General features: G+C 45.6%; 2 protein-coding genes across 2 annotated transcripts in view; both read left to right on the forward strand.

The window, feature by feature from the left end:
* LOC149336787 (sodium-coupled monocarboxylate transporter 1-like) overlaps positions 1-26,772 on the forward strand; it is a 34,539-nt gene extending 7,767 nt beyond the window's left edge. Inside the window, exons 4-14 of the mRNA XM_089554231.1 lie at positions 11,960-12,027; positions 13,733-13,884; positions 15,910-16,050; positions 16,734-16,863; positions 21,523-21,611; positions 21,956-22,065; positions 22,140-22,207; positions 23,430-23,516; positions 25,059-25,234; positions 25,892-25,995; positions 26,630-26,772. Of these exons, the coding sequence (XP_089410357.1) occupies positions 11,960-12,027; positions 13,733-13,884; positions 15,910-16,050; positions 16,734-16,863; positions 21,523-21,611; positions 21,956-22,065; positions 22,140-22,207; positions 23,430-23,516; positions 25,059-25,234; positions 25,892-25,995; positions 26,630-26,772 (1,268 nt within the window). The remainder of the gene's footprint in view (positions 1-11,959; positions 12,028-13,732; positions 13,885-15,909; positions 16,051-16,733; positions 16,864-21,522; positions 21,612-21,955; positions 22,066-22,139; positions 22,208-23,429; positions 23,517-25,058; positions 25,235-25,891; positions 25,996-26,629) is intronic.
* LOC149336788 (uncharacterized) lies at positions 488-1,715 on the forward strand. The gene is made up of 2 exons (XM_089553621.1): positions 488-1,563; positions 1,709-1,715. Exons 1-2 carry the CDS (start codon positions 488-490, stop codon positions 1,713-1,715), a joined length of 1,083 nt encoding a protein of 360 aa, XP_089409747.1.
* Positions 26,773-27,273: the final 501 nt, after the last annotated feature.

Raw genomic sequence — 27,273 nt, forward strand, 5'->3', positions numbered from 1 at the left:
TACCTTGTGCACATATGGCACTACTTCAGGTTTCACAGCCGCTTTCCTGTTGTAACATGGCTGCTGCATCTTGGCGGCTTTCATCTTGTTCAACAGGGCTTCAGCAACCGCTGTGATGATTGTGCCCGGAAATCCTGCCGAACGTAATCTTTCCACCTGCTTGTCATAGCTCGCTTGCATGGACTGACAACACGATTTCATGAGAGCCGATTCCAGGCAAAGCTTGGCAATGGCGCGTTTCACAGTTTTTTGACTGGGCCGAAGCATACGGTAGTAGCTCCTTCTGTGCTCGCGGTGCATATTGCCAACAAGAATGACCTTCACCCACAGTGATGTTGATGTCTAGAAACTGCGTGGCGACAAATTAGATCAGCTGTGGCGACAAATTAGAAGGTGCGAAGACCATGTGCGCACAATATGCTACACCATGGATCCGAGATGGCTAGCAGAGATCAAGCTCCAAGCAATTCGCCGCCTAATTGGAAGGATGACGGAGTTCTGGTGGGCCCACACACTCAACCAAGTGACGCGGACTGCTGTGACGAAGAGCAAGACGCAGCCAAAGAGGTCGGTGACTGTCGTGGGGAAAGTTGAGCTTCCTAGTGAAGTAAACCAACTTTTGAGCAAAGGACCTAAGTTCAGCCATGAGCCGCAAGTTGAAGCACATGAGTTCCTGGCCTTGAATAGGCGTATAGCAGGAAAGACGTCTGAAGATAGCAATCCAAGATGCCTACTGGATGGAGTGGATGCATTAACAAGATCTACGTGCAACAGTGGCACAAGGACTGGGAAGCATACGTTGACGAAAGTAGTGTCCTACTTTAGAAAAAACAACCTCCAGCTTCTCCAAGCCGACAAAGAGGGCGGCTTTGTCGTGTTCACCGAGGAAGAGTTCGGAGTAAGAGCCGTTGAAGCTATTGCCAAGAACTTCGTTGCTGTGAAATCCAGTGCCACGAGAGTGAAAGGCAAGACAGCCCAGTTGTGCAAAGACTTGAATTTAGACAGACTTGCGAGTAGCATTACGAACAGTAAAAAGAATGCGCTTACAGTGTTTTTTACTGCGAAGACGCATAAACGGTCAGTGCCTTTTAGATCTGTAGTTAGCGAGACGGACACTTGGCAGCTTAATCTAAGCAGATATCTGCAAAAACACCTCAATAATCTTCCTGTAGTTGATCCTTTTCATACCAAGTGTTCAAAAGATGTTATTAGTTTTCTAGAAGCAAATGATTCCATTGGGTATGTGTTTTCCGTCGATGTGGAAGATTTATTTTATTCTGTGCCCCACAGTGAGTTGTTTGCAGCTGTAAGAGAGGCTATAGAAGGGAGCGGTGCTGTTCAATTTCAGAACTCGTCAGGGGTTTCAATAGATAATTTTATGAAGATACTTGAGTTTTACATTGGTGTGACGTTTGTCGCTTACGACAATAAATTTTATCGGCAAAGACAAGGGATCTGCATTGGATCCTGCGTAGCGCCTGTACTGACTAATATTTTTCTTACATCTATTGACCGCGCCCTTGAACTAAGTTTAACGGGGAAGGGGGTACTGAAGGTTTTTAGGTATGTTGACGATTTCCTAGTAGTGTTTAAAAAGCAGAATGAATTGACGTACACAGACGCCGTGAGCTCTGTGTTAAATACTTTTAAAGAAATGGGAGGGGGATTGAGGTTCACGCATGAGCTGCCTGTGGGGGGTTCTTTACAGTTTTTAGACATCAACATCACTGTGGGTGAAGGTCATTCTTGTTGGCAATATGCACCGCGAGCACAGAAGGAGCTACTACCGTATGCTTCGGCCCAGTCAAAAACTGTGAAACGCGCCATTGCCAAGCTTTGCCTGGAATCGGCTCTCATGAAATCGTGTTGTCATTCCATGCAAGCGAGCTATGACAAGCAGGTGGAAAGATTACGTTCGGCAGGATTTCCAGGCACAATCATCACAGCGGTTGCTGAAGCCCTGTTGAACAAGATGAAAGCCGCCAAGATGCAGCAGCCATGTTACAACAGGAAAGCGGCTGTGAAACCTGAAGTAGTGCCATATGTGCACAAGGTAGCCCACCACTTGAAAAAAGTGGCCAACAAATATGGCGTACCGGTTGTTTTCTCGGCCCCATGCAAGCTGTCACAGCTCTGCGCGCGCATCGCGAGCAAAGACAAGAGTGGGTGCCGCATCAGACATGCAAAGAAGTTCGTGAATTGCTGCATCGGGGTAGTGTACGAAATACCGCTGTCATGCGGGAAGGCCTATGTGGGCCAAACAGGGCGGTGCATTAATGAAAGGGCAGGTGAGCACGCCCGGTCAGTGAAAGACGTAAGTGGTGCACACCTTTCTCAGCACTGCGCTGAGTGTTATGAATGCCCTCGAGCGGCAGAACATTTGCCACAGGCAAGATGCAAGTACTGCAGAAAGTGCCAACCACGGTTTCATGGGATAAAGATTTTAGGTAAAAGCAAAGACACAAGGGCGAGGGAAATATTGGAAGCATATCATATAAGGAAGAGAGGTGTATCGTGTGTTAGCGATACGTCAGTGAACCTCTACAAATCGGAGATGGCGTATCTTGAACGGTTCAGTAGATAGTGTGGTGTGGAAACTGGTATCTGTCGGCACGTATCCTGGTTTTTCCTTATATTTGCTGCGCTGTTAGTGAATAAAGTTAGATGAAGGTGGAAAGTGGTAGCTGTGGCTTTTTTTGTAAGCTATTTCAGGTTCCGCAGTACTTTGAAAATACATAGCGGTTCCACGTTACAGTCCAGAAGCATGGTATTTTAAGCCTCTGCTACTCCAAACCACCCAACATTGGTCGCAATTTTTCTCAGTCTCTATATTAAAGTACAAAGTTATTGTTTCTCAAGGACACATACTGTATTTACGCGCATAATGAATGCACTTTTTTGCCCTAAAAGGAGATCCCAAAGTGTAAGCGGTGCGTTAATTATCAAGGAAAAAGTAATATTATACGAAAATTGAGCGTTTAAAAAGAAGAAAAAATTAGGCTGGTGGAGTAACGCCACACTTTACCCGGCTCCTCTCACCTCAGTAAAGACAAACGCATTTCTCAGCATGGTTCCAGTGGCCGGAAGCCCATTCACCAACTTATCTTAAACCAGCTATCGCAATTCGCGTAGCAGCCCACAATTCTGTCCAAAGAAAGCCCCCCTAGTGCTCTCTGTGCACCAACTAATAGCATTCAGCCCAATGTCCAGCCATAATACGAGGGGGTACCCACAAGAAACCGGACTTATTTTTGTTTGAACTTATTTGTTCACATTTTAAGCACAGGCCTTCAATCTCCTTCAAAGTATTCCCCACTTGCAATGATATGCTTGTCGAATCTTTCATTCCATTTTTCCAAACATTGTTTAAATTCATCTTTTGTGATGCTTGACAGTGCCTCCGTCGTTTTTTTTCTTCACCTCAGCAACATCAGCGAAACGCTTTCCATTCACCTGTCTTTTCATTCTAGGAAACAAAGAAAGTAGCACGGGGCAAGCTCGGGAGAGTATGAGGGTTGAGGAATAGGGATCATGCAATTTTTGGTCCAAAATTGTCGTAGAGACAGGGCTGTGTGAGCAGGGGCATTGCCATGATGGAAAAACCAGTCACCCGACCGCCACAAATCTGGCCGCTTCCACCGCACACTGTTGCCCAATCTTTTCAAAACATCAAGTAGAAAGCCTGGCTAACTGTCTGACCCTGCGGAACAAATTCTCAATGGACGACTCCTCTCACGTCGAAAAAACAAATCAGTATTTTGAGGTTTGGTTTCACCTGACGAGCTTTCTTGAGGCGAGGTGAATTTGAAGTTTTCCATTGGCATGATTGTTGCTTTGATTCAGGATTCGATTCAGGAACACTTGAGTTGTCCCCCAGCATCGTCCTTGTACGTCTTTCTTAATATTTCAAGAGTTTCCATTCAACTTTTTCCGAGCGAAAAATCAGAATTTCACCGGCGCACGCTGTTCACGAAAATCAGCCATTGCAAAAACGACATTCACACAAAACAGTCGTCACTCTAAAACTCTGCCTAAACTAGTCTGACCTCCTTCAACGACGGCACTTTGCTTACTGACTCTGGAATGTTCGTTCTATGCGCTCCTAGTGGCAAAACGCGATACCAAAGAAGCTTTGCCGAGCAAAAAATTTAGTCCGGTTTCTTTTGGGTACCCCCTCGTAAGTTCCTACAATCCAAACTCTTACGCGATCCTCGGTGGACCATTTGTTTACGTTACCATTCTCTGTTACTGCTGACTTCCTTTTAGCTAGGGCCAATATATGCGGAATTGGTCATTCTCTACTTCACATTCATAGATAGCAGGGAGTACACACTTCGTACAGTGGTGCCGCGGTTAAGGGAGACCCCACTGCTCCGGCAGATGGATGCTTCAAGCACATCCGCCGGTGGGGCTTATGAGAGCCATGTTGATCTTATCTACCAGCCTAACTTGATCAATCATTAATTTAACCGCTACCTGCCACGGCACGCAGTTTGCTCACAATCTGGTGAGCATGTTGCCTCTGCCATAGTGGTCACAAGGTTCGCGAGATTCGCATCGCATCATGCGTCCCATGTGACGCGTAGTGGCGGTTGCCATGAGAAGCTTTGACCATATAGGCGACGTACTACAGGAGACGCATACCGTTTTACCGAGCACCTCCTGCGGACGCCTCACATCTCATCTCTACAGATGACATGGGTTACCGATTGCCATAAAGCTGCACATCATCTCTTTGCAGGCAAAGTATACGTGCGCCAAGTTTTGCACCGACATCTCAGTCTCCTCTAGTTTAATGTGCGGTACACGGCTCTTAGTATTCTGGAACGAAAACAATAAATATATTCACATCGCATATTTACTGCAGCGCATCAATGTGTGGTCCTGGCTGCAAGACGTATCCTAGAATAGAAAATGAAAGTTCTGACATCTAAACAGATTGAATTGTTGCAACTGTTCCCTGGAAAATGTCATAACAACCCAGTAATGAACTGCCTTTTGAAATGCTTCATGGTTGTACATAAATCAAAACTTAAAATTATTGCCTGCTGGGTTCGAGGTCACCTCAACATAGATGGCAATAATGAACCTGACACACCAGCTGTGTAAGCTGTTCTCCGGAACTGCATAGATGTTGAGAAAAAAAAGAGGACTTCAGGCCATAAATTGGGCACACAATACGCGCGCAATGGCTAGAGGAATGGAATGCAGAAATCGAAAACCAACTCCACACAATAAAACCAAGCATGAGAGGTACGCGACTGGGACACGAGATGGTTTCAAAGAAGGAGCACTGTCAAGGCTAAGCAAGATCCGCATACGCAACACACCCCATACTTTAAACAACGCTCAGGCACCCATACTGCGAGATGCGGCGACCGGCTGTCTTTTATACATATGCTCACCTGTATCAGAGATTTCAGGAGCGGGTAAGAGGCGTCACTTTTCAGACTTCCACGAAAACCAAAAATAATCACACTCCTCTTATTTACTAGTTTATGATCAAGTGTTTTCTTCCAGGCAGCTCCCATCCTTGTTCGGAGAGGGACTGTTACTGAGGATGTCCGACTACTAAAACCTGTACTAATTGCCTCATTATTCAATTCTTCGCGCTTACTATCATTATACACGGTGCATGTACTTTTAGGTCCCATACAGATACATAACACATCTTTGAAGATTTAGTCTATGCATATTTTTTTTTACCCCAGTTTCCCCTTAACCTCGTGTTTGGCGCTATTTGACTTTCAAGTAACAGCGCAAAAAGCACAGACGGGACACAGAGAACAAGAACACAAAACGAAAGTTCCTTGTGTGTTCTTGTTCTATGTGCCCCGTTTGTGTTTTTCGCTTTGTTACTTGAAGATGAATAACTAACAAGCCTAAGCTGCTGTTCTGGCTATTTGGCCGCAGATGCTCCTTAGACAAAGGTAATCGGTCAAAAGTAATCAGTAATCGGCCCTCATCATCAGGATCGAGCCGCCGCGGTAGCTCAGTGAGCCGCCGCAGTGGCTCAGTGGTTATGGTGCTCGGCTGCTGACCCGAAAGACGCGGGTTCGATCCCGGCTGCGGCGGTTGAATTTCTTTTGGCGAGAAATTCTAGAGGCCCGTGTACTGTGCGATGTCAGTGCACGTTAAAGAACCCCAGGTGGTCGAAATTTCCGGAGCCCTCCACTACGGCGTCTCTCATAGCCTTAGTCGCTTTGGGACGTTAAACCCCATAAACCAAACCAAACCAAATCATCATTAAGATCAATTAATCTTGCATTGCGTCTGTTGCTCGGAGATAAACTTGAAATACCACCCCTAAAAACGAACACAGTTCAAGCCAGTGCACGTGTCACGCTAGTCGTCGGTCTCATCTCCTGTGCCCGCCTTTACTGTCTGGGTTATTTGTTCTAAATCAAGCCATGCATCAATTAGCTTAACAAAAAGTACTAAGCTTCAACCGCCCTCCAAGAGCTGGTCGTCAGCGCAAAAAGCCCACCCACCATTTAAAAGATTTTATGCTGTTGCACACCTTTTATTCCTTGTAAGGTATTCATCTCCCCTTCCAGAAAGAACATAAGCCGAAGGTATAAGGCAATATTCTATCATATGAGGCAGCAATATTAAAAGCTCTACTCATACAAGTGGTTAGTCTTAGAACACAACCATGGAGGTATGATAAAACTGGTTCATGCTCTTAACGATGAAATGAAAATATTAGGAAAAGCGACGACTTGAAATCATTTATATGAAAAAAGAACAAAGGCTTTCGTAATCCACAAAATATCGTAAAATCCTTTTTCGGCTGCAAACGTTCGGCCAGCTGTGCGTCGCAGAAGAACAATGGCCTTCCAGACTGATATATATCAGTCATCCAAAGGCGGCAGCACCGCACAGTAACAGACTTGTTTCAAAACTTTTCAGCTGCTTTTATTTTTTTTTATCAGCACAGCCAATTCGTGTCCAGTGATGTAAAAGCAAAACGCCACTGAGAGTAAGCGTTGTCTACTCGCATGCGCTGATTCCGCCGCATGTAGTCAATTGCGAGACCCACATTGTGCCATTAATCATTAATAATAAGCAGCGCTCGCGTCACAAAGCTAATTTGTTCGCGCTCATGCCGTGTGGTTTTCGATTTTTTTTGTGCACTGCACTGTAAAGAGCGAAAATGGCAACGAGCGCAGAATCTTCCCATCATTGCCGTTGATATCACAGTCAAGAACTATCAGGTCACCCAGTTCCTGCAACAGATGGAAGAATAGTGTTCATTAGATTCTTGAAAACACAGTGACAGCTGTTCACTTGCTACAGTGGATTGCGAATGCTTCGTATTTTAAAGCCAGCCGAGGCCCTAGATATGAAAAGTTTGATTTGTGGGCCAGATGTCATGGCAAACTGTTGGTCACACGTGCTTTTTTGTTGTTGTTATTGTTGTTTAAGACAAAATGCAGTTCATGGCCTGATGGCTTTCAAAAAGGTGCAGCAAGTTACACTATGAAAGAGGAAACGTCTTTCAATCAATTTTTAATTCATAAATGTGAGGCGTAGACGGTCCCCTACTACTAAGCAATACTTCAAGGGAGAGAGAGAGAAAAGGAATTTTAATGAGGGAATGGTGGAGAGGTCGGCCGGTGGTAACATGGCCCTGGCCAGTAATACCCAACGACAATCTTGTGGCGTCCCTAGCCTTGAGGTTGCAGAAATAAAATAAATATCGCCGCGACTGTGTACCGAACCCAGGGCGATGCGAGAGCGCACGAGCGCACTGCACGAGAGGGCTATGCTACCACCTCAGCCGGTCGCGCCTAGTGTTAACTGCAACACTCTCTCGCGCTGTGCATTGCGCATCGTCAACTACCATATGCCACGTGAACAATCCTGTCCGCTTAACCACGATCAGAGCTTAACCTCAGTCTAACACCGTCTATAGGCGTGCCGACGACAGAGCAAAGCAAAGCCATGAAGCAACCAGGCTAAACACATGATTTCGCAAATGTACTCTGTTTACAACAACGTTAAAAGCCTGCCAATTTTTTAAACAGCGCAGCCATTTTTTGTGTGCCGTGAAGTAAAAGCAAAATGCCAGTGAGAGCGAGCGTCGTCTACCCATTTCAGCCGATTCAGCCGCACGTGGTCGATGCCGTTAACTATCAATATTAAGTAGCGCGTGCGTCACAAAGCTCTTTTGTCAGCGATCACGTCGAGTGGATTTTTATGTTCAGTGCAGTGCAGAGTGCGAAAATGACAAGGAGCACCGGTTCGTTCCGTCACTGCAGCTGATATCACAGTCACGGACTATCAGGTCACCCATTTCCGGCAACAGATGAAAGAACGCAATGGGCTTCAAAACTCAGTGATAGCCGTTCACTGGCTCGCATTTTGAATCTTGTTCATCCAGCCGCGGAACCAAAAATCGAAAAATTTGACGTGTGGGACAGATGTCATGGCAAACTGATGGTCACGTATGGTCGTTTTTATTTCTCTCGTCGTTTAAGATTAATGCAGTTCATGACCTGTTGGCTGGAGAAGTAGGTACAGCTATGAAAGGGGAGTCGTATTTTAAGCAATATTTATTTCATAACAATGAAACGTAGGCGGTCTCCTCTGAAACTGTTTCCTGACTCGGTGTGGTATACCCCGTATTTCATATAAGGTTTTCTGCAATGTTTAAAAATCTGCTTTTTGAGTTCGTGAGTGAAACCCACTTTTATCGGATACGATTGTCAGTGGTGTAACACATGAAAATACAGATAAGACATGCTAACTAGTAGGCTGGTTAATTAATATTGGGCACACTTTTTACTTTTATAGTCTGCTTATTTATTGAGACACGTGTAGCCCACCATAAAGAATATTCATATCAGCTTTTAGAGTTTAGAAAACGCAGGTAGTTCGGTGCTGCAGCCCAATTTATTTTGCACAATTGCAGACAAAGCAGCCCCTCCAATGTACGTAATTCAATCAATTAACCAAGCTTTGTTTGGCACAGCACCGAGGGTATCCGCGGTTTCGAAATTGTAAAAAATTAAATGATATGACTAAGCTGGGCTCAACGCCTTTCGGAACATACGAAGACTAGCAGCAGTAGTTAAAAAGGTAACTTTTCGAATCAGTTGAAAGCCTACTACAGTTGGATTCTGAAGCGCAGCACTGTTGACAATGCTATGCGGAGCTTTAACATAATAAACGAGCTGGAACAGAAAAAGCCTGTTTAAAAAAGAATTGCAGTACAGTTTCGGTGAAACACCCGGTATTACAGCTTTTAGCATTCTTGAAGAATACATCAAATTGAATGGTGTTTAACATGAGCCAGAAGGCCGACGACTACTGGGCTCAGAATTGCAGGCGCAAAATAAAAGCAAAAGCAACGAAGGCCGGCACAAAAAAAAAATTGTTTTGCCGGAATGCTGTTTATTTTATACCATTGCTATAAAACCCAGGACTGTTGCCCAACCCAGCAATTTATAGGGCAGTCAGGACGGCTAATGTAGCTGCGGATGTTGATCTCTTCTGTTTAGCCCTTTTTACTAATCTGCAGTGAACTGCAGACTTGATTCTAGGGAAGATTTTAGAATTATGCTTTCTGCTTCCTGGTTAGTAAATAGAAAGCTTCTTCCAGCTTTCATAAATGGCTGACAGCTCGCAGAAAAGAAATATTTCTCCTCTTCTTCCGCCAAGGAAGCTTACGAAATGTTTTCCAAACTATTGGTCATTTGCTCGACCCCGCGCGCATTCTCCAAAACAGCAAACTCTCTGCATTTCTTCTATTAAGGCGCCGTGAGTGTTTATTTTTCCAGACTGTCCGTGAACTGTATTCTCCAGCCCTCACACAGCTTTTCACAACTGTCCCAATAGCTGCTACGAGAACATGAAATGTCAGATGCTCGCTGAAAAAGAGGGTGCGGGATGATTTTCTTCCTCCTCTGACTGTGGACGGAGTAGCTAACTACGAATTAATAGCCATATTCGGGGACCGGACGGCGTAATTTCAGTCTGTATTCTATTCGAGTATTTTCACGTGGTATTGACAACGCCGGGCAGAACAGACGAGCAGACTGAGGCATTACTGAAACGAGATGTTAAGGGCCTGATTTGCGCCGGCGAAGAACTGATGCACACTGATGCTGCAACAGCAATAAACGTTCACGGCTGTCGTCGAACATTAGAATTTTTGCCATCCCTTCCGTGCTTTGCTGCGATTCATTTAAAGCTCACAAGAAATCTTCGAAATAAGGCGGCGAAAGTAACTTCAACAATCTCGAACAATATACGGTCGTCTGCACGCCTTTATAAGCGCTCGAACGGCGCAGTGAAGTCCGTACTTGTGTCATTTACAATTTGTCTATACCTCGAAACCATAGCTTAGCTTATATCCACATTGCTATGGACCGTATTTATCGTGTAATTTCCTTAAATCCTGGATGAAAACATCCAGGCATCGGCGACTGTCACAAATGCGCAACAGAACACGGCATTTGAACATGCTAGACCGGAATGTGGACTACTATACAAACAGGTGCCCGTAGCTGCGATCAGCAAGGAACCTAATCGCATCTCGCGTCGCAAAATGATGAAGCCGCTTGCCAGAGGCTTTAGGTCTGAACAAACAAATAGTGTAAAGCTCCGTGGCAGTATATACAACTTACCTTTTTATCTATGCGCCACTGTTACCGTTCGCCTCGGACACCCTATAATATGCGCACGAAGCACTCGAACTAAGACACTTTTTAAAGTGCTCTAGTGTTCATGTTCTTCTCGGTTCTACATCTTTAATCATCTTACAATGCCAGTTTCATTAGACTTGTTCTTCTGGTTTCACCTTGTTGGTGTCTTCGTGTCTCATCCTGGAACAAAAAGTAGACTAAACTTTATTCATAAGCTCAATGCTATGGCCCCTCTTTGCTGGTACCCACCCTCCAGAGAAGGCCAACCTGGGCAACCGAATTAGAACCAAAAAGCGGAATCCGCGCAGTGTTACAGTGTACCCTACCCCTCAAACGACGAATTCAAACATTTATAAAGTTACTGCGGCTATTAGTGTTCACTCAGCGGTTATCTAACTTATTTAGAAAAGCAAAATCGTTATCATGCAATGTCCCAAAAGAAGTAGTGACACATGCACTCGCAAAATTCCCAATATGGTTGGCCTGAACCAGCTCCCGGGGAAATCTGTGAGTGCTCCGGCACAGAATGCTATTGCCTTGGATCATTGCGTCGCACATCTGCTTTAATGAAATAGTTGCAAGTGGGCTCTGTGCTGTCGTCCTTGCCTATTACTGTGCAATGTTTGTGTGCGCTCAAAAGAACTCCGATAACTCGTCAATGGACTTCCTCCTCACTAGTTTTTGCCATTCCGTTTTCAAGGCTGGGCTAATCAGAGATCTTACTATCCAGTGGTCGCTACAACGTATACAAGTTGCACACTGTTCATCAAAACACCCGGACAACTTCCTTATTTTAAACTGTCATTTTTTGCTTCTCGCCAAGCTGCCATGCCCTCATGTTCCTAGAGAGTATGATGCAATAGGAATGTAAATCACTTGACAAAAAAAAAACAGGTATGCTCGAGAGAGTTTTAGTACTTCCACTCGAGCACGAGAATTAACTCGAAATAGGGCTACAGGATGCTGCGGTATTCTCTCAAGATCACCGCGGTACAGACGTCCGAAGTACGTGCCAGAGATAGGAGCCAAAACAGCTGTGGGGGTAAATTTAAACAGGAATTAGTAAAAAAAGAGGATTGGGTTGACAATAGCGCTGGTGCTGGTCTTGGATACCTTATCTCCTTGCAGAACTCCATATAATGGTAGCACGTATGCTTGGCAACCAACTGCTACTAATGGGAGCTCATTAACCGCTTTTCATGGAGAGGAAGAAATATCAAGCAGTGTTTATCTGTGCTGGGCGTCTTTCGAGGGCAAACCAGTAGTCTCTCTCAAGGCATTTAAGTGCTTTTTGTTTATCGTTCCAGTGTTCAACGTTTCGGCGATCTGGTGTTCCATCATCATTGGGCTGACAGCAACAACATACACAGCTATGGTGAGCATAGCAAGACGGTTAAAGGGGGTTGGGAGTGGCATTATGGGACCGCTGTTCATAGTGTTATCGGAGGCTTATTTCGGCCGTCAAGACATCCAGGGGTGAAAATCTCATTCGCTGTGAACAGCCGTATTCTTTTTGCGACAAGCCGCCAGTACAACACACAATAGAGCTAACGCCGAATATATTTGGTTACTTCACGCTTTCTTCCAAATATCATGTAAAATTATGCTACCCTGCTACCGCTTGTCAAATGAACCATAGTATGGTACTCACATGAATATTTGAATACCCGCTTACCTCACCACATTTTTCATGTCTTAGCTCTCTTTCTAAGAATGGAGGCGGTAGAGTTCCAGATCTCAGCTCGGCACATGGAGTCGCATGCACCGATGCCCCCTCAAAAAAGCAGGCGGCTCCAATCAACAGGGAGCACCCATTATCAAAGACACCCACTTCACACGCACCTTCATTTCCGATAAATAATCTGCACTTCTGCATCACGCACAAGAGTCTAAAACATTTCTGTGTACTCGCTCCACAACACAGTCTTCTATGTGTAAGGTGGGATTTGTTCAGTGAAGGTTCACAACGAGAGCAGGGCTAACAGCAGTCCGAGGCCAGCTGGTCGACAGGAGCGTGTCCCAGGCGATGGCAATGCGGCTCGCGCGTAGGCCCATCGTCTTCCTTACATATCTATTATTTGGGGTGGGAATAAGCATAAGAAAACAGCACACAAAGCGCCTTTTCTAGGGAAAATATAGCGACAATTGTACTGTACCCGCACCTCCTGTCCCTCTTTTCTTGCTCTCTTTCGTATAATCCCGCTACGATTGCACAACGCACACCCCCCCACTCTCGACAGCACCGATCTCGGGTCCGTAGGTTACTGATGACTATGGTGTTCGCATTGGCAATTAGTCTAAGCTAACAAAGTTGACGTAAGGCTAAGCACTCCTAGCTTTTGGTTACGTTATGTAAGTTAGGCTGTGCTATCGTTTCCATCGGGCGCCATGTGCAGGAAGGGGTATTTGGTTCGCTGACTGCAGCGCATTTTATGCCGAATATGGGTCATATAGAGAGACTCACACGCAGTGCGCACAGCATTCCACGTTCTTTGTGTTCTGCTTGCCGTGCATGCCATCCCATCGGTCATTCAGCAAGTATTTTGTATTAAGTTAGTGACGAGCGCTTTTAAGGCTAAAACCTTTAATGCCTCATCGTTGTCGACAGAAGGTTGTCAGCAGAGGTGTCACGCTTTTCGGTTGGTCGAAAGGGTTATGACGTCAGAGTGCATGGATTCGCAGTAATGAGGTCACCCACAGATGCCTGACGCCCCATTTTGAAGCAGACGACTACTAATAAAATAGTTGTCGGCTCCGACAGTGGGCGTAAGGCGTCCGCGGGTGACCACATTACATACCTCATTACTGCGAACAGAGCCATGGATACAACCAAACTCTTCGAAGCAGAGACAGAGTCGTGCTAAAGAAGCAGTCAAAGTCTGCAGTCGACGTGTGTAGTTGTAATCGGTAGTCAACGAACAGTCTCGCAGTCAATGCCGAACAGTGCGCCAGGAAAGGCTTTCGCCTTGCAGCCCTTTAGAGAGCCAAAGTGCCCTGAATTTTTTATCCAGGATAGCATCTGGCGCATTTCATGCACTGAGAGACGGCGGGTGATACGCTCTTGTTTCTTTCAAAATAAGGGCGGCCTCCGCAGTGTGGTGTGGGCGGACTGCCTACAGGGGCTACTCACCGTCTCCGTGCCCGTCCTGATAATGGCCAAAGTCGCCTACGACGCCGGACGTACCGGAGCACGCGCCCTCAACGAACTGGACTCTCGCAAGTACTTCCTCAAGTACGTGCGGCAAGTAACCCTAACTTGTGGCTTTCCTGCGTCTCGACCGAATGCTAGGAATGACCACGCTCTCTTAATCTCCGGTACCAAAAGCTTCCTCTTTTTTTTTAATTGGCCGATTTAGGGCGGTGATGTGACCGGATTTTAATGTCTATCCAAAGCCTGAGCATACTAATTGCTCATGCAGTGGTATTTTTTACATCGAAGAGTGTTGAATGGAGCCCTTCGGAGGAGTCAAAGCAAAGCGTGTACGGTCAGCATCCAGTGTCGTGACCAGCAAAACGTGCGTTGCGGTGTGCCAGCGCCAGCTGAGATTGTTGTGGGATCCGAGGTTGTCACAACGCTCGTTTGTGTATTCTCGTTCTATGTGTCCCGTCTGTGTTTTTGAGCTGTTACCTGAACACAATCTCTGTAGGTCTTTTTACAGGCAGCAACGAGGCGACAGGTTTCGCTAAGTTTATAGCGTTAGGGAGCATAGCGTGAATGGGTGGCATTTTTTATTGAAAGCATGTATTCCAGTTTAATGCTTAATGGCAGGCTAGTTTGTTCTGCATACATAAGAATACAGCGCAGTAGCAATACCGACAAGACAAACTTTCTCCATTAGCACTTCGGGCACCCACTTTTGCCTCTCGATGTTCGCAACCTGCTAAAGACAACCGACGTTCCTAAACCACGTGATACTGATACACGGCCGCTTAGTTAGGAGGATAGGGTATTCATGTTATCTTGGATAGCATGGAATAATACGAAGGAAAAGACGGAGAGGAAAAATAAAAAATTGAGCGTGCATAGAATACAGGGTCACTGTCTGTGGGCTCTCCGTGGGGGGCCATTTGTGCAGCAAACGCAAGTCAATAACTGCATAAGGGTCTGCAAAGTTCAGTTTGTTATGGAGATCTCTCAAGATAAGGCGGGGACTCTATGGAGGCTTGTGACTAGATTAGCTGTACGATCCACATGTGGAGGAAGGTTCACATAGGGAGGAAACTCAGAACAGATTAGATTTCGGGCCTGAGTTTGCAAAATGTTGCTCTTTAGGTGAGTGCCGCCTCTATGTGTCACGAGGCGGAAGAATACCTCCCTTTGGGGGAGCTATGACAAGCCTACACCAAGCCAAAATTCTGAGGTGTGGATGTGTGCGTTGTCTGCGAGGAGAGATCGGTGTTTACCAGTTCACTCTTCACCACTGTATTATGTTAAAGCAAGTAAGGCTCGGAGTGCGCTAACATCTCCACAAGAATAAAATGTCTCCATACGACCGTGAGTCCTTCTTTCTTGCTAGGATTATCATAGTGTACTAAAATAACTTTCTCTCTTTAATGCAACACCGCAAAAATACGCTACAAAACAAACGCTCACTGTAACTCTTTATTGCCGACGACTGTGAGCAGTCCTCGATCAAAAAACAGTTTCTCATAGGTTAGTAGACGCTCCTGCTCTATGTGTTATGTGTGTCCGTGCATCTTTTCGGCTTCAGTGACAAGGCCAAGATGCCTGAAGCAACAGAAGGCCTAAAGTAGTTCAAGCAGAGCCGCTTTTAAAACATAAGCTGAAGGGTTAGGCGTGTCGCTTTTGGTACAGAAACAGTGGGAGCGGGTTGTGCCAACGACTGCGGTATGGCCATGGAATCTTGTGGATTTTTCAATTCGCTCAAAGGCGCTTGCAATGCAGCATAGAAATTGTAGCCGCCTCGTATGCCTAATAACACACATTTTCCCCTCTCGTATAAGCACCAGGGTCGCACTATTTGGCTGTCTTCGCTAGTTTCCTTTGCAGTGAATACAGAAGAGGTTGTGTACGCTCGGATAGGAAGTCCTTCAGAGGACGTGCTAGTAGCCGTGCTAAACGTTTGCTGATACCGCAGTGCCCGTGGCTCTGAACTCCCACATTGATTATTTCTGGGGGGATATGTAGCTTTTGAGCACCGGAGTAGCAATGATTCATTACTTTCACTACTTCCTTTTGTTCTAATCTCCTTCTTTGATGAATAGCGTGGTGCACAACGTGTTTCCTACATTTCAGTACTGCTTTTGACGTCACAACGGACGAAACCGTCTGGGCAGTTTTGATAGCTTCATCGCCGACGTTCTTCAACCGCGTATGCGTGGACCAGGCTACCGCCCAGAGGTACCTCGCTTCAAGGACACTTAGACAGGCGAAATGGTGAGCACGTATTTTCACTGTTCGTATATGCTCTTTCCTATGCTGGTTCTGAAAGCCTAAACAGTAACGGACTTTGTCGCAGTTGACGCGATAGGCCGTCAGAGATGCATTTAAACAGCTTGTTCACATTTCTTCACTTTCAAGCTGGGGTTACAGCTGTAGGATAACGGATGCCACAAACGTTGTGATGTGTGTTAATTCTGGTGAAGCAAGAAAATTCACACCGCTTGGTACAGGTCGAGTGCACGAAGGGTACAGACCATGTACACTACTTTTTAAGGGCCTGCCAGTTATGAAAATACCAAACCAATCTCTCCAGCCTATTTATAATGCACAAGCGCTTTAGTGCACAGAATTCACAAATTTATGCTTAAACAAAATACTTACCCAGGAGAAGACAAGTCCTCTTGTAGAAACGTTGGTAAGATCACTGAGGCTTCCCTTTCCCTGTAGCACTTTATATTTGTAAGAACCGCATCTAGCTGCTCTCTCTCTACCTTTGACGTTGCTGGCATACTTTTTATAAAATGAGGAGGGACTATAGCGGAAATGCTACTCTTAGGAGTCAGCTGCTCCAGACGTCGTTTTACCGTGAAGGTATTACCTCTGTCGCTAGCATACAACGCTACTACTAAGTTGTTTTTTTCTGTCATAACTAAAAGAACACAATGCGTGACTTGCAGGACCGTCATAATCGGCACAATATTTGCCAGCGTGTACTACGCTCTCCTGGGTGGCGCTGGAGCGGCCCTTACTTCCAGGTATCGCGGCTGTGATCCTCTCCTCGCTGGGTCAATTCAGAGGTTCGACCAGGTGAGAACAATCGCGGCCTTGGGATACGTAAAGACACTTTTGAAGCTGATACGGTTGAGACCGGCTGACGTTAGGTGTTTAGTGCGGCATGTATGGAAAATGGCCCTCCACAGACAGTTCTGTTTGGACAAAATAGTTGCAATATGGTTCCTGGTTAGTAGAATGTGCAAAAAAGGAATCAACTTAGAAATATTCTCACAATAATTTGACGTTGCTTCTCTATTGCCCGTGTCTTCCCATGAATACTTCGCCTTGAAGTACTTTAACCCTTAAAGAATAAAGTTCGCGTCCAGGTGTACGTTTCGGAAACTCTCTCCTTCTTCTCTGAACACATAAATTTCACCGTGACAGTGTTATTTAAGCTGTTATTTTTACCATTTTGGATTCAATTAACGACCTCTGAAGGCTTAATGGTCATGTAAATGTCGCAGATCTGCTGTTTTCGAACCGCTTTAAAATATCTATTTTTGTGTGTCCAGTAAAATTAACCTCGTTTTGTTAACAGCCAGGGGGCGCAGTAACCGGCACGCTGATCACATTAATCCGATAGAAAATCTTCGCTATGTGCTAAGCTAGAGTAAAAGTGTTTATTTGCGGTTCCACCCAGCCAACAGCTTTAGCAGCGTAACAACCTGCTAAGCGCTAGGGGAGATAACAGCTACGGGTACGCGCCATCCTATGGATGCCATTCGTATTGCTTTCCTAATAATGTGACAGCAAAAAAAAAAAGAACGTTTGTTCATAACAAAGCAACAAACGAACTTTCGTTAAGCGTGTGTAATCGCACCGCTACCTTATGCACGGCGTGGCGCGACTATATTCACTGCAAGCTGCATACTTATAACAGTGGGGTATGAAAGCATTCTGAGCGAATACGTATTTCCCGATGCAGTCGAGATAAGCCGAGCTCAGAGAAAATAATCCGGAAACAGACGACAGCAACCGAGACAAAACAAAGCGAAGACAACAAGCGGATGGTAAAAGTGAGCTGGTCATCGATCTTAGATTTCTGGTGAAATGGAAAAAATCACACAGCTCGTGCCTTAAACGTCAACGAGAGGTGTACGGTGAGAATGTGATGACAAATGAAAGAGCTTTTGAATGACCAAAAATTTTTCCGAAAAAGAGAGAAAGTTAAATACTGCGCGCGATCTGGGCGCCCTACAACGGCCAGAACAGGTGAAAACGTCCTGGCAGTTACTAATATTGTTCACAACGATCACAGGTCGAGCTTCCGAGTGATTGCGGATAGAGCCCATATTGATAAATGGACCGCGCTACCAACCTGACCTGACCAACTGAACGTGCGCAAAATCTACTATCGCCAAATACCTCCTACAGGAGCCGAGAGATTACCGAAAAAATATCTGCTTCCCATACACACAGCGGCTATCAGAGGAACCTGGATTTGTGGCAAAGCTCATCACATGTGCCTCTTACGATCATATAAAAAACCACAATCGAAGAACAGCAAAATTCTATCACCACCAAGAATGAACAATGCTGCATTGAGCAACCCTAAAGCGAAGATAATGGCGTCTTTTTATAATAATAGAATGGCGTACTTGTGCTTGAATGCGTGCCACGAGGGCAGACAATAGGTAAGCAGGATTACCTTGAGCTTCTGGTCAAGTTGAGGGACCGAATTAGAAGAAAGTGGCCTGAATTGCGCAAAAACAACGCCTGGATTATTCAACCTAATAATGCATCAACTCACAGTGCTTTGTTCGAAAAGCTTTTTTTGGCAGACAGGACCACAGCTCTCGACTACCCACCTTACTCACGAGCCTAAGCTCCGCGGCGCTGTGAGCTGTTTCATTATCTAAAGTATGCGTTGAGGGGAACTCGTTACCTGACTGTATATGACGTCACGGAGAAAACGAAGACACTGCAGAAAAAGGCGACACACGAGCACCCCATGCACTGTTTCGAACAGTAGATAATTCGCATCCAACGATGCAGGGACCGAGGAAACGAGCATGTTCAAGGTGAAGACAGTTGATGTGTGAAGTTGCAGCCGCAAGCGGCACCTTTGATAGCAGTCGCGTTTTTGATTAGCCTCATGCAAACAGTGCATACCGTTCAGAGCGCTGCGCTTAATATATTGAGTAAAGCGGCTGCACTCGATATGATTGAGGCAGCACCTTTGTCAAGTAGACATGTGCTGCGCTTAACAAAACTGCTTTTATATTCAGCATTCTTGGAAAATTATTTAAAATATTCGAATATTGTATTGCAGTGTTATGGTCCACTCTTGCGATGTGTAACAAAATCTTTCTCTTAATTTTTTTTTTCCATCGCTCGCATTGAGCAGTTTAAGCCTACCCTAGAAAACCAATGGAGAACGTTTTTGGCAATAGCAAAAACGTTGATAGCAAGAAAATGAGAGCCTGCCGACGGGAGATGTCCGGATATAGTGACTGTTATTGTGAAATCTTATAATATATAAAAAATTGCGCTCGTAAACTCTTTCGCGTTGGAAAATGGTTCTGTTCACAATTGTTGGGTACGCATAAATCAGGGCGACTGCATATCCACCTCCTCCCGAAAATTGACTTAAACCTTATTCTGTGACGCGTAGATAACAGGTCAAATATAAAATTAGCTCAGTAAAATTCTCAGTTTTCTTTGATTCTGTTCTCTTCGAAGCCTATGGGTCTTAACATAACGCTGGTCTTTCGCACAGCATAAATTGTCACTTCGATAGTGTAAGCTTACTTTTGAGCAGCATTCAGTCTGCGCTGGATCATTGCTCAATGCGCCATGCACAGTGATGTGTGCTCCAATTCGCTCCGAAAGCTTTGAACAAAACATCTGCCGGATATGCCACGTGAGCTTGACATCGACTTTGCCCCTACAGCGCGCTACCCAAGGCCGAGGATATGAATAAATGTGATTCACTCGCATCTCCGCCCGCCTACAACGCATACGGTGCGTGTGAAGGAAAGCCGTGTTTACAAACCCTTGCATCCTACAGCCTTTAAAGAATTTTCGTGTACCATAACAAGAAGCAAAAGCTCTCACTTTGCAAACACAGCGGCCAGTCAAATCGAACATAATTAGCGTAACTTTGAAACCATTTTGCTTTAACGAGTAGTTTCGATCGAGTAGTTTCTAAACAAGCATCCGCCCGTTTTAACATTTTTCAGTTTTCTCGGCTCTTGCAGTATTCACGAAGAACTGTGCAATGACAGCAATGCTGACATAGCCGGTGATTTGAAAGAGGAGTTATTACAAGAAGAGCCGAATCGCGGTACTAAGAGCCGGATTAGTATATAAACACCAACCTAAATCGTTTTTCTCCAAGACAAGAAGAGAGTAGATTACAGTCTGCGGCAGACCAGCGACGGAGTGAATTTTTTTCGCACCCCTTAGTTCCCCGTTTGTGTCAGAAGACCGAGCCGTAGCAGTTTGTGGCCCAGAGTTACAAGCCGCCTCTACGTTTAAGAAATTAAACGGTTTGCAAACGAACTACTTACTCACGACATTTTGTGGGTGGAAATTTTACCAAGACGAATAAAAGAAACACACGACACGTGCCGTGCTGGAAAGGAAACGGATGCTTAAATACAATGCAACAACCACACAAAATAAGGGTAAACAATTCAAGATCACAAAGAAAACAAAATTGAAATGCCTGAAGGTAGCCTATTTCTTTGACAGTGAAAGTGGTGGCTTGCTCGCACAACTTGTACATGAGATGATGTGTAATGCTTCCATCACCTCTCTGGTGTCCTTTTGCGGTTGCAACAAGAAGACCAATGTTTTATCGAAAACACGGCTCGCGTCCTGTGCCTACTTTTTTTGGCATCGTAAAGTTTGTGGCCACAAAATATTATGAACAGCTTCTAAGTACCCAGCCCGCTACTCTGTTTAGCTACCTACTCCTTAATTACTGATTTCTCAGGGCTTGTGTTCACTTTGAGATGAGCTTTGTGCATATTAGATAGCCCATTTCAGGTCAGCCTGAAAAATTCCCCAAGATTGCACACTACACGAGAGATTTTCGTAATTGGGCCAATCAGTATAAGCTTCTCTTTCACTCCCTAAGAACTTGTGCGCACTAATTACGGGGTGAAATTGGAAGTCGAAGAATAGCTACCCGAATTACGTCAGCACGACTTTGATCTTTGGCTTGGAGCTAATGCCCTCATCTGTTGTTGTTGGCCTCTGTTCAGAAGGCTCATACCTAAGGCAGGGTTGGTAGCAAACCGAAACGCCTTCAAATTTGTATCAGCACTTGTTCTATTCTTTTTTCTATATTCCATTTGAGTTCCCGATTTGCATTAGTGAAGGAGTAGTCATACATTCACAAATAAACAGTTTTCAACCACATGTAGACAAAACGTTTCGACGAAACGAAATGTCTTGAACTTTTATCGCCGTTTTTGTTAGAAGACAGCTTAGTCGTGTCAAAGATTCCTAAGTTGCATTTCATCGCACTAAAACAAAATGACCTAACATGAGAGCAGTCAAGATTCTAGCGCGGCTTTCATGTCAAAGTTGGACGATTGCTATCATGGGTTAACTTCTGCGAGCTTTCGTCCACTAAGTAGCACACATTTTTGACAGAGCGCTCAAGAATTTGAGGCAATATCGCTATAACTATTTTCTAATAAAATAACAATGTGGTTAACCAGCAGCTTTTTTTTGTGACAGTTGGTACCCTACTACGTTGTGCAAGATTTCCGTGGCTTTTCTGGGCTTTCTGGTGTCTTCCTGGCCGGCGTTGTGAGCGCTTCAGTCAGGTATGTCCTATGATTAGCGATTCCTTCGTTCTCAAGTCGAATCTCGTGTTTTTTCAATTTCTCGAATGGAAGTGCATAGTCACTATTGAACCGCTCGTTCTATAAATAGGAGCTCCGAGCCTTCGTTTTTATTCCGTAAACCGTTAAATTCAAGCAATATTCAGCTAAACAAACAAACAAACAAACAAACAAACAAACAAACAAAACAAAGATTGAAATGTTCTGCTGTATCTGTAGGGCGGAATAAGCAGCTTGAAAAACTTGATACGAATAAATTTACACTGCCTGTTTAAATTTTAGTTTCACTACTTCTTGCAGCTGCAATTGTTCTTTTTTATGCGCAGCACCGTATCTTCGGTGGTGAACTCCCAAGCAGCCGTGTGGTACTTCGACGTTGTGACGCCTTTCGTCAAGGTTGCTGGCGCTCGCTTGGATTGCATCATAAAGTCAATAGGTGAAGAGCTGCAAACATATGCGTGTAGTTTCACATTTGCAGTGCGAGTAACACAACCTCTTTCGAATGAACAGCCTTCGCAGTTGGGGTCGTGATGACGGCGTGCAGCGTTCTGGTTCCGTACCTCGGGTCAGCCATGGCGGTAAGGGGCATAAGCATTATTTTTCACCCGTGTTCACCGCCGCTATGTTATACAAACCTTAGGCCTTAACTGAATCCAAAGGTACCGTGTTAGCTTAGTGGTTATAGTGCTCGGCTTTGGCCTGCAAGATGCGGTTTCTATTCCAGGCACGGCGGTCACGTTTCGATGGAGGTGAAATGCTAGAGACCTGTGTACTATGCGATGTCAGGGCACGTTAAAGAACCCCAGGTGGTCGAAATTTCTGGAGCACTCCACTAAGGCGTCTCTCATAGCCTGAATCGCTTTGGGACGTTAAACTCCACAATCCAAGCAACTGAATCGAGATCTCTAGATTTGCAAAGACTCAGCCGTATCGAGACAAATCCAAATACAAAGGACCTTACTCGCCCCGCTGCAAGTAAGGTGCAGGCGGAAGATACTCTACAGTTACAGGGCGGCATTGTAGCGTGATTTAGTGGCATTGGGCAGCAGCTGTTACGTGTGATGTGTTTAAGTGCGTTAACGATGACCTGCGGCCCTTAGCTGAATCTTTTCAGCACCTGCTCATGTTGAGGAGATCATTCAGCAGGGCCAACGACATATTGGACACTTCCACCTTTTCACTCCCAGCTAGTTTACTCAAATGACTTCTGGAACCTACATGGAAATTGTTCACCGCTGCTTTCTCTCTGTTTTCGAGCGCTTGCAAAGAAACCTGAATCGTCCTAAACACTCGTGACGTCACCGCTTCCTCTCGCTACGCTCCTCTCCTCTGTCGTGAAATCAATTCAAGCGCGGCAAATTCAAATCAGTGCAATGAGCCGCAAACGGCTTTCGCCTTCCCGCACTCAAGAGATATCGAAGTGCCTCCGACGAATTTTTATTCCCTGTGATTGCCTTTGCCATATGAAGCCAAGACCCCACTGTTTATTAAGTTTATGCCATTACTCACTCGGCGCAACTTATGATTTCAGGTGAGCAGATAGTTGCTGCAGCAACGACAAAAAGCTATATTTCAATAGTTAGGACCATCAGTAGCTCAGCACTAGCATCTGGGTTCGTCAGCCGGCAGCGGAGCCGCACTTTCATGGCGGCACAGAGGGTATTTCTTGTACTGATATCTGAGTGCATCGTAAAACTTCGTTCAGTGCGGCGTTCTTTCTAGCCGAACTGCAACTTTTCGAAGTAAAGTCTTGATGGTTTTAAGCAAGACTGTGTGCTTCACTCTGTCGCCCTGCCGCAGATGTTCATGACCGTTAGCGCTGCCATCACCGGCCCATATGTTGGACTTCTCTTACTTGGACTCACTGTCCCGTTCGCCAACGCTAAGGTACGTTCATGGACACAACTGTGACATGCAGAAGGTACGCGAAGTAAGGTCTTCCGCTTACGCCAACAAACTCCTCGCCATTTTGCCTTCGCACTGCACTATGTCAAGTGTTTAAACAGAGAAAAAAGAAACAAAAATTTCACAGATATTCGCTCCTCTTAATACTACACTGGTGCTGAAAAGCAATATGGAGTATGTTTTTGCAGGCTAGTTGTCCTGTCTACCTCGTTTCTTTTGTGTCGTGTCTTTTGCGCAAAAAACCCACAATGCAATATGGAGACCTCTTGCGCCAGATCGCCGACAAAACTAAGCAGAAAATAACTGTGCTGTTTATTCATGCATGTTGTTGGACCCTTTACGCTCTTTTTTTTAGCGGAACTTCAGCTTTAGGCATACAAACAGTGACGCGCGACAGGTAAAGTAGGAAGCGTGCAGCATTGCCTATGGAGCCATATTGGCCGCTTCAGTGACGAAGTACGTAAATGTTCCCTATCTCGCGGCCGGCACCCGAGGCTTAATAACACCAGCGACACTGAACGTCTGTTGCACATAGCAGTCGAGCCCAACATCCCGTTCCATCTCTATTCGTCTTGTCGATGGCTTTGCCAATAAATGTGAATGTTTGCGTCCTAACATATCGTCAATGTGCAGCTCAGTTCTGCCTGGCATGATCAGAACGACCTTATGATACATAATGCATGCAAGCATTTCAATAGATGGGTAATTGACTATAGTTCTGCCATCTGTTAAGCGTATAACTACCGAAAACTATTCATATTTGTGCACTTCCTACAGGTGACACGAATCCCCTGCGGCAAAGAATCCAGAGACCAACCACTTTTTTACTAATAAAAAAGTGCAGTGTTGAAGCCAAGGAAACAATATTTCCGCTAATAACGTAGCACTTCTCGAAATGATACTAATCGCAGCTTCTTTCTTTTCCACGTACTGGACGCGTGCCGAAGCACTTGTTTGTTGACCAATCGCATTACCAAGCCGTGCGAGTGCTACGACTCAGAGGCATCACTCTGGCACAAATCAGGTTTCTTGTACGCTCGCGAGTATTGCGAAGTACAGTCCAAGTATGCTTTTTCTGCTTTGAAATAGTTAACACTTTCTTCTACATCACTTCTGTTCCTCAAACGCTGCCATATATCTTTTACAAGAGTTGGCACGGTCGCACCCGCTAGCTAAGTTAAGTGCTAGCTAGATAGCTAAAGCCTCTAACGCTGCCTTCAACGGCTGCATTTTTATTTGTTTTGCGCGCCCATGGGTTCTCTGCACGCGGCCATATGCTGTCGTGTTTACATCCTGTTGTATCTGGCAGTGAAGGACACTCAGGTACGGGCGGAGGATGGGATACAACTGTTAACAACGAAGTTTAACAAAAAAAAAAACATTAATAACACGCCGCTTTCCGTGTGCCGCATGGCGCTCACATGAAGCCTTTTAACGCTAACCTGCCCACACATTTTTCCAGGCGAGGGGATAATACGCTGAAAACTTTCCGTTCCGTATAAAGAGTGTCCAACTGTACCGCAGGGTGCCGGCGTCGTGACGCTTCTCATGGTGACCTACCAGCTTGCTCACATGTTCGTCAGGGTAAACGCCGGTGTCACAGAAGATAGGATGCCCGTCAGCTTGGACTACTGCCCAATAAACATTACAACGGTTGCTGCAGGAAACACGAGTGCAGCCCTGAACGCTCACACAGAAAGGTATTGGCAACGTGCAGTCACCTGTGAAGCGATGCTGAGAGCTCTCAGGTGGAGCGTAGCCGTGTATTTGACCGAATCAATCTTTTGATTTTAAAGTGTCATTCTTCTTCGAAGAGCCTAGAACAATTACTGTTCTTAGCGTAAACTGTATATCATGGAATAGAGGAAACTATTTTGTTGCTATCTATGGCAAGGGATAAAAGAATACGGTGCTCGGAGAGTTGTCGCTTACTCCTCGTCACTCTGCTTAGTTTGAAACTTTAACGAACACGTCTAAAGAGATTGGAGATGGCAAGTACGCCAGCGAGCGAACGCACTGAAACCACATAAGCTCTCTGTTCTCAAGCTGTGCACTAAAATGCAGTTAACCAGCTATTGTTGCAAACAAGGAGGTCAGCAGAAAACCGCTGCTGCAGAACGGAGACACGCGCTAAGGACACGTGGTGTAATGCAGCGCACACACAGTACTATGCCCGAAGGGTTGACAATAAGTTATGGTTTAAAAAGCCTTCAAAACGCCTGATGCTGTTCGAAATTCTGTTCATTCAGCGTCTGCAGGTTCGTACTATAGGTTCATGTTGCACCTTTCTTGCCACAGCTGCTAAAGCAAGCTCTGCGACAAGACATTAATTTGAATTTTTCTGGCGTGTTCCACAGATCAGCCGAAGTGTTTCCATTATTCCGCATTTCCTCACACTGGAGCAGCTTCTTCAGCACATGCGCCACGTACTTTGGAGGACTCGCAGTCAGCCTGCTCTTAGGTACTTTAGATTTTCTCTCTGCGGGTTCTTGGTGCATGCTTTAATCTTGCCACAGCTTAGGCGTGCTGTGTTAAGTTATGCACCGGGGCATTACACTGGCCGCCTAAATCCCACTGCGTAAGAAGGGCTTGCGATATGCTCTATGTGCTAAAGACGAGTCTCTATGTTATAGACTGCAGTGAATTCCTGAGGAGGAAATTAATAATATGAAGCATCACACACTACCATTTTTCTCTCCACCTTTTTTTGTAAATGAATTGTAAGCAAAAAGTCATAGGAACTTATAAAACTCTACCAAGGAACCCTACTATAAATTTATTGCTTTACGCGCACTTTAAAGACAAAACACACAAAACAAAAACAAAAACAACTGTGGAAACGCTGTCACTTAGTGCGTGAAATAGGGCTTCATACGGAGTACGTGCACTACTTCAGGCTGGGTTCGACGGCGCGCACTCTGCACAGAACCGCCGGGCAGAACTTCCTAGTCGCACCCAGGATGCGGTGGAACACTTTGTAGGGGCCAAAGTAGCCACATCGGAGTTTTTCCGACAAGCCTATGCGATGGACAGGGGTCCACACCCAAACCTGGTCGTGGGGTTGGTACTCGATGTGTCGGTGTCGCTGGTTTCAGCCACGTGCATTTGTCCCCTGTTTCCCCCTGATGCGCGTGCGGGCGAGTTGGCGGGTTTCCTCCGCGTTGTGGACAAATTCCGCGGCGTGTGGCGTGACCGCCCCGTCATCGGCAGTGCACGGAAACACGATGTCCAGCATTGAGTGCACATCAGGCCCGTAAACAAGTCGAAATGGCGTACGTTGTTTCCTGCGCGGCTGTATTGTACGCGAAAGTCACGTATGGGAGGATCTAGTCCCAAGTCTTATGCTAGGCGTTTACGTACATAGCGACCATATGCGCTGTAGTTTTGTTGAGTCGCTCGGTGAGCCCATTTGACTGCGGGTGGTAGGTAGTAATCTTGCGATGGCTCGTGTGACTCAACTTTAATACCTCGTGCATGAGCTGCGCTGTGAAAGCTGTTCCTCGATCGGTGATTACGTAGGACGGAGCGCCGTGCCGTAAAACAATGCGGTGCATGAAAAACTGCGCGATTTCAGGTGATGTGCCACGCGGCGTCGCCTTAGTTTCCGCACAGAGTGGCAGGTAGTCAGTCGTGACTGTTGTCCACTTATTGCCGGCCGATGGTACAGGGAACGAGCCCAGAAGATCCATGCCGACTTGGTCAAACGGCGTACGAGGAGGTGCAACTGGTTGGAGTAAAC

This window comes from Amblyomma mixtum, chromosome 7 (assembly GCF_055824585.1).
Source record: "Amblyomma mixtum isolate Tamu chromosome 7, ASM5582458v1, whole genome shotgun sequence".
NCBI classification, from domain to species: Eukaryota; Metazoa; Arthropoda; class Arachnida; order Ixodida; family Ixodidae; genus Amblyomma; species Amblyomma mixtum.

Excerpts from the sequence above, each read along its gene's own strand:
- LOC149336788 (XM_089553621.1), top strand. The coding sequence starts at position 488 with ATGACGGAGTTCTGGTGGGCCCACACACTCAACCAAGTGACGCGGACT.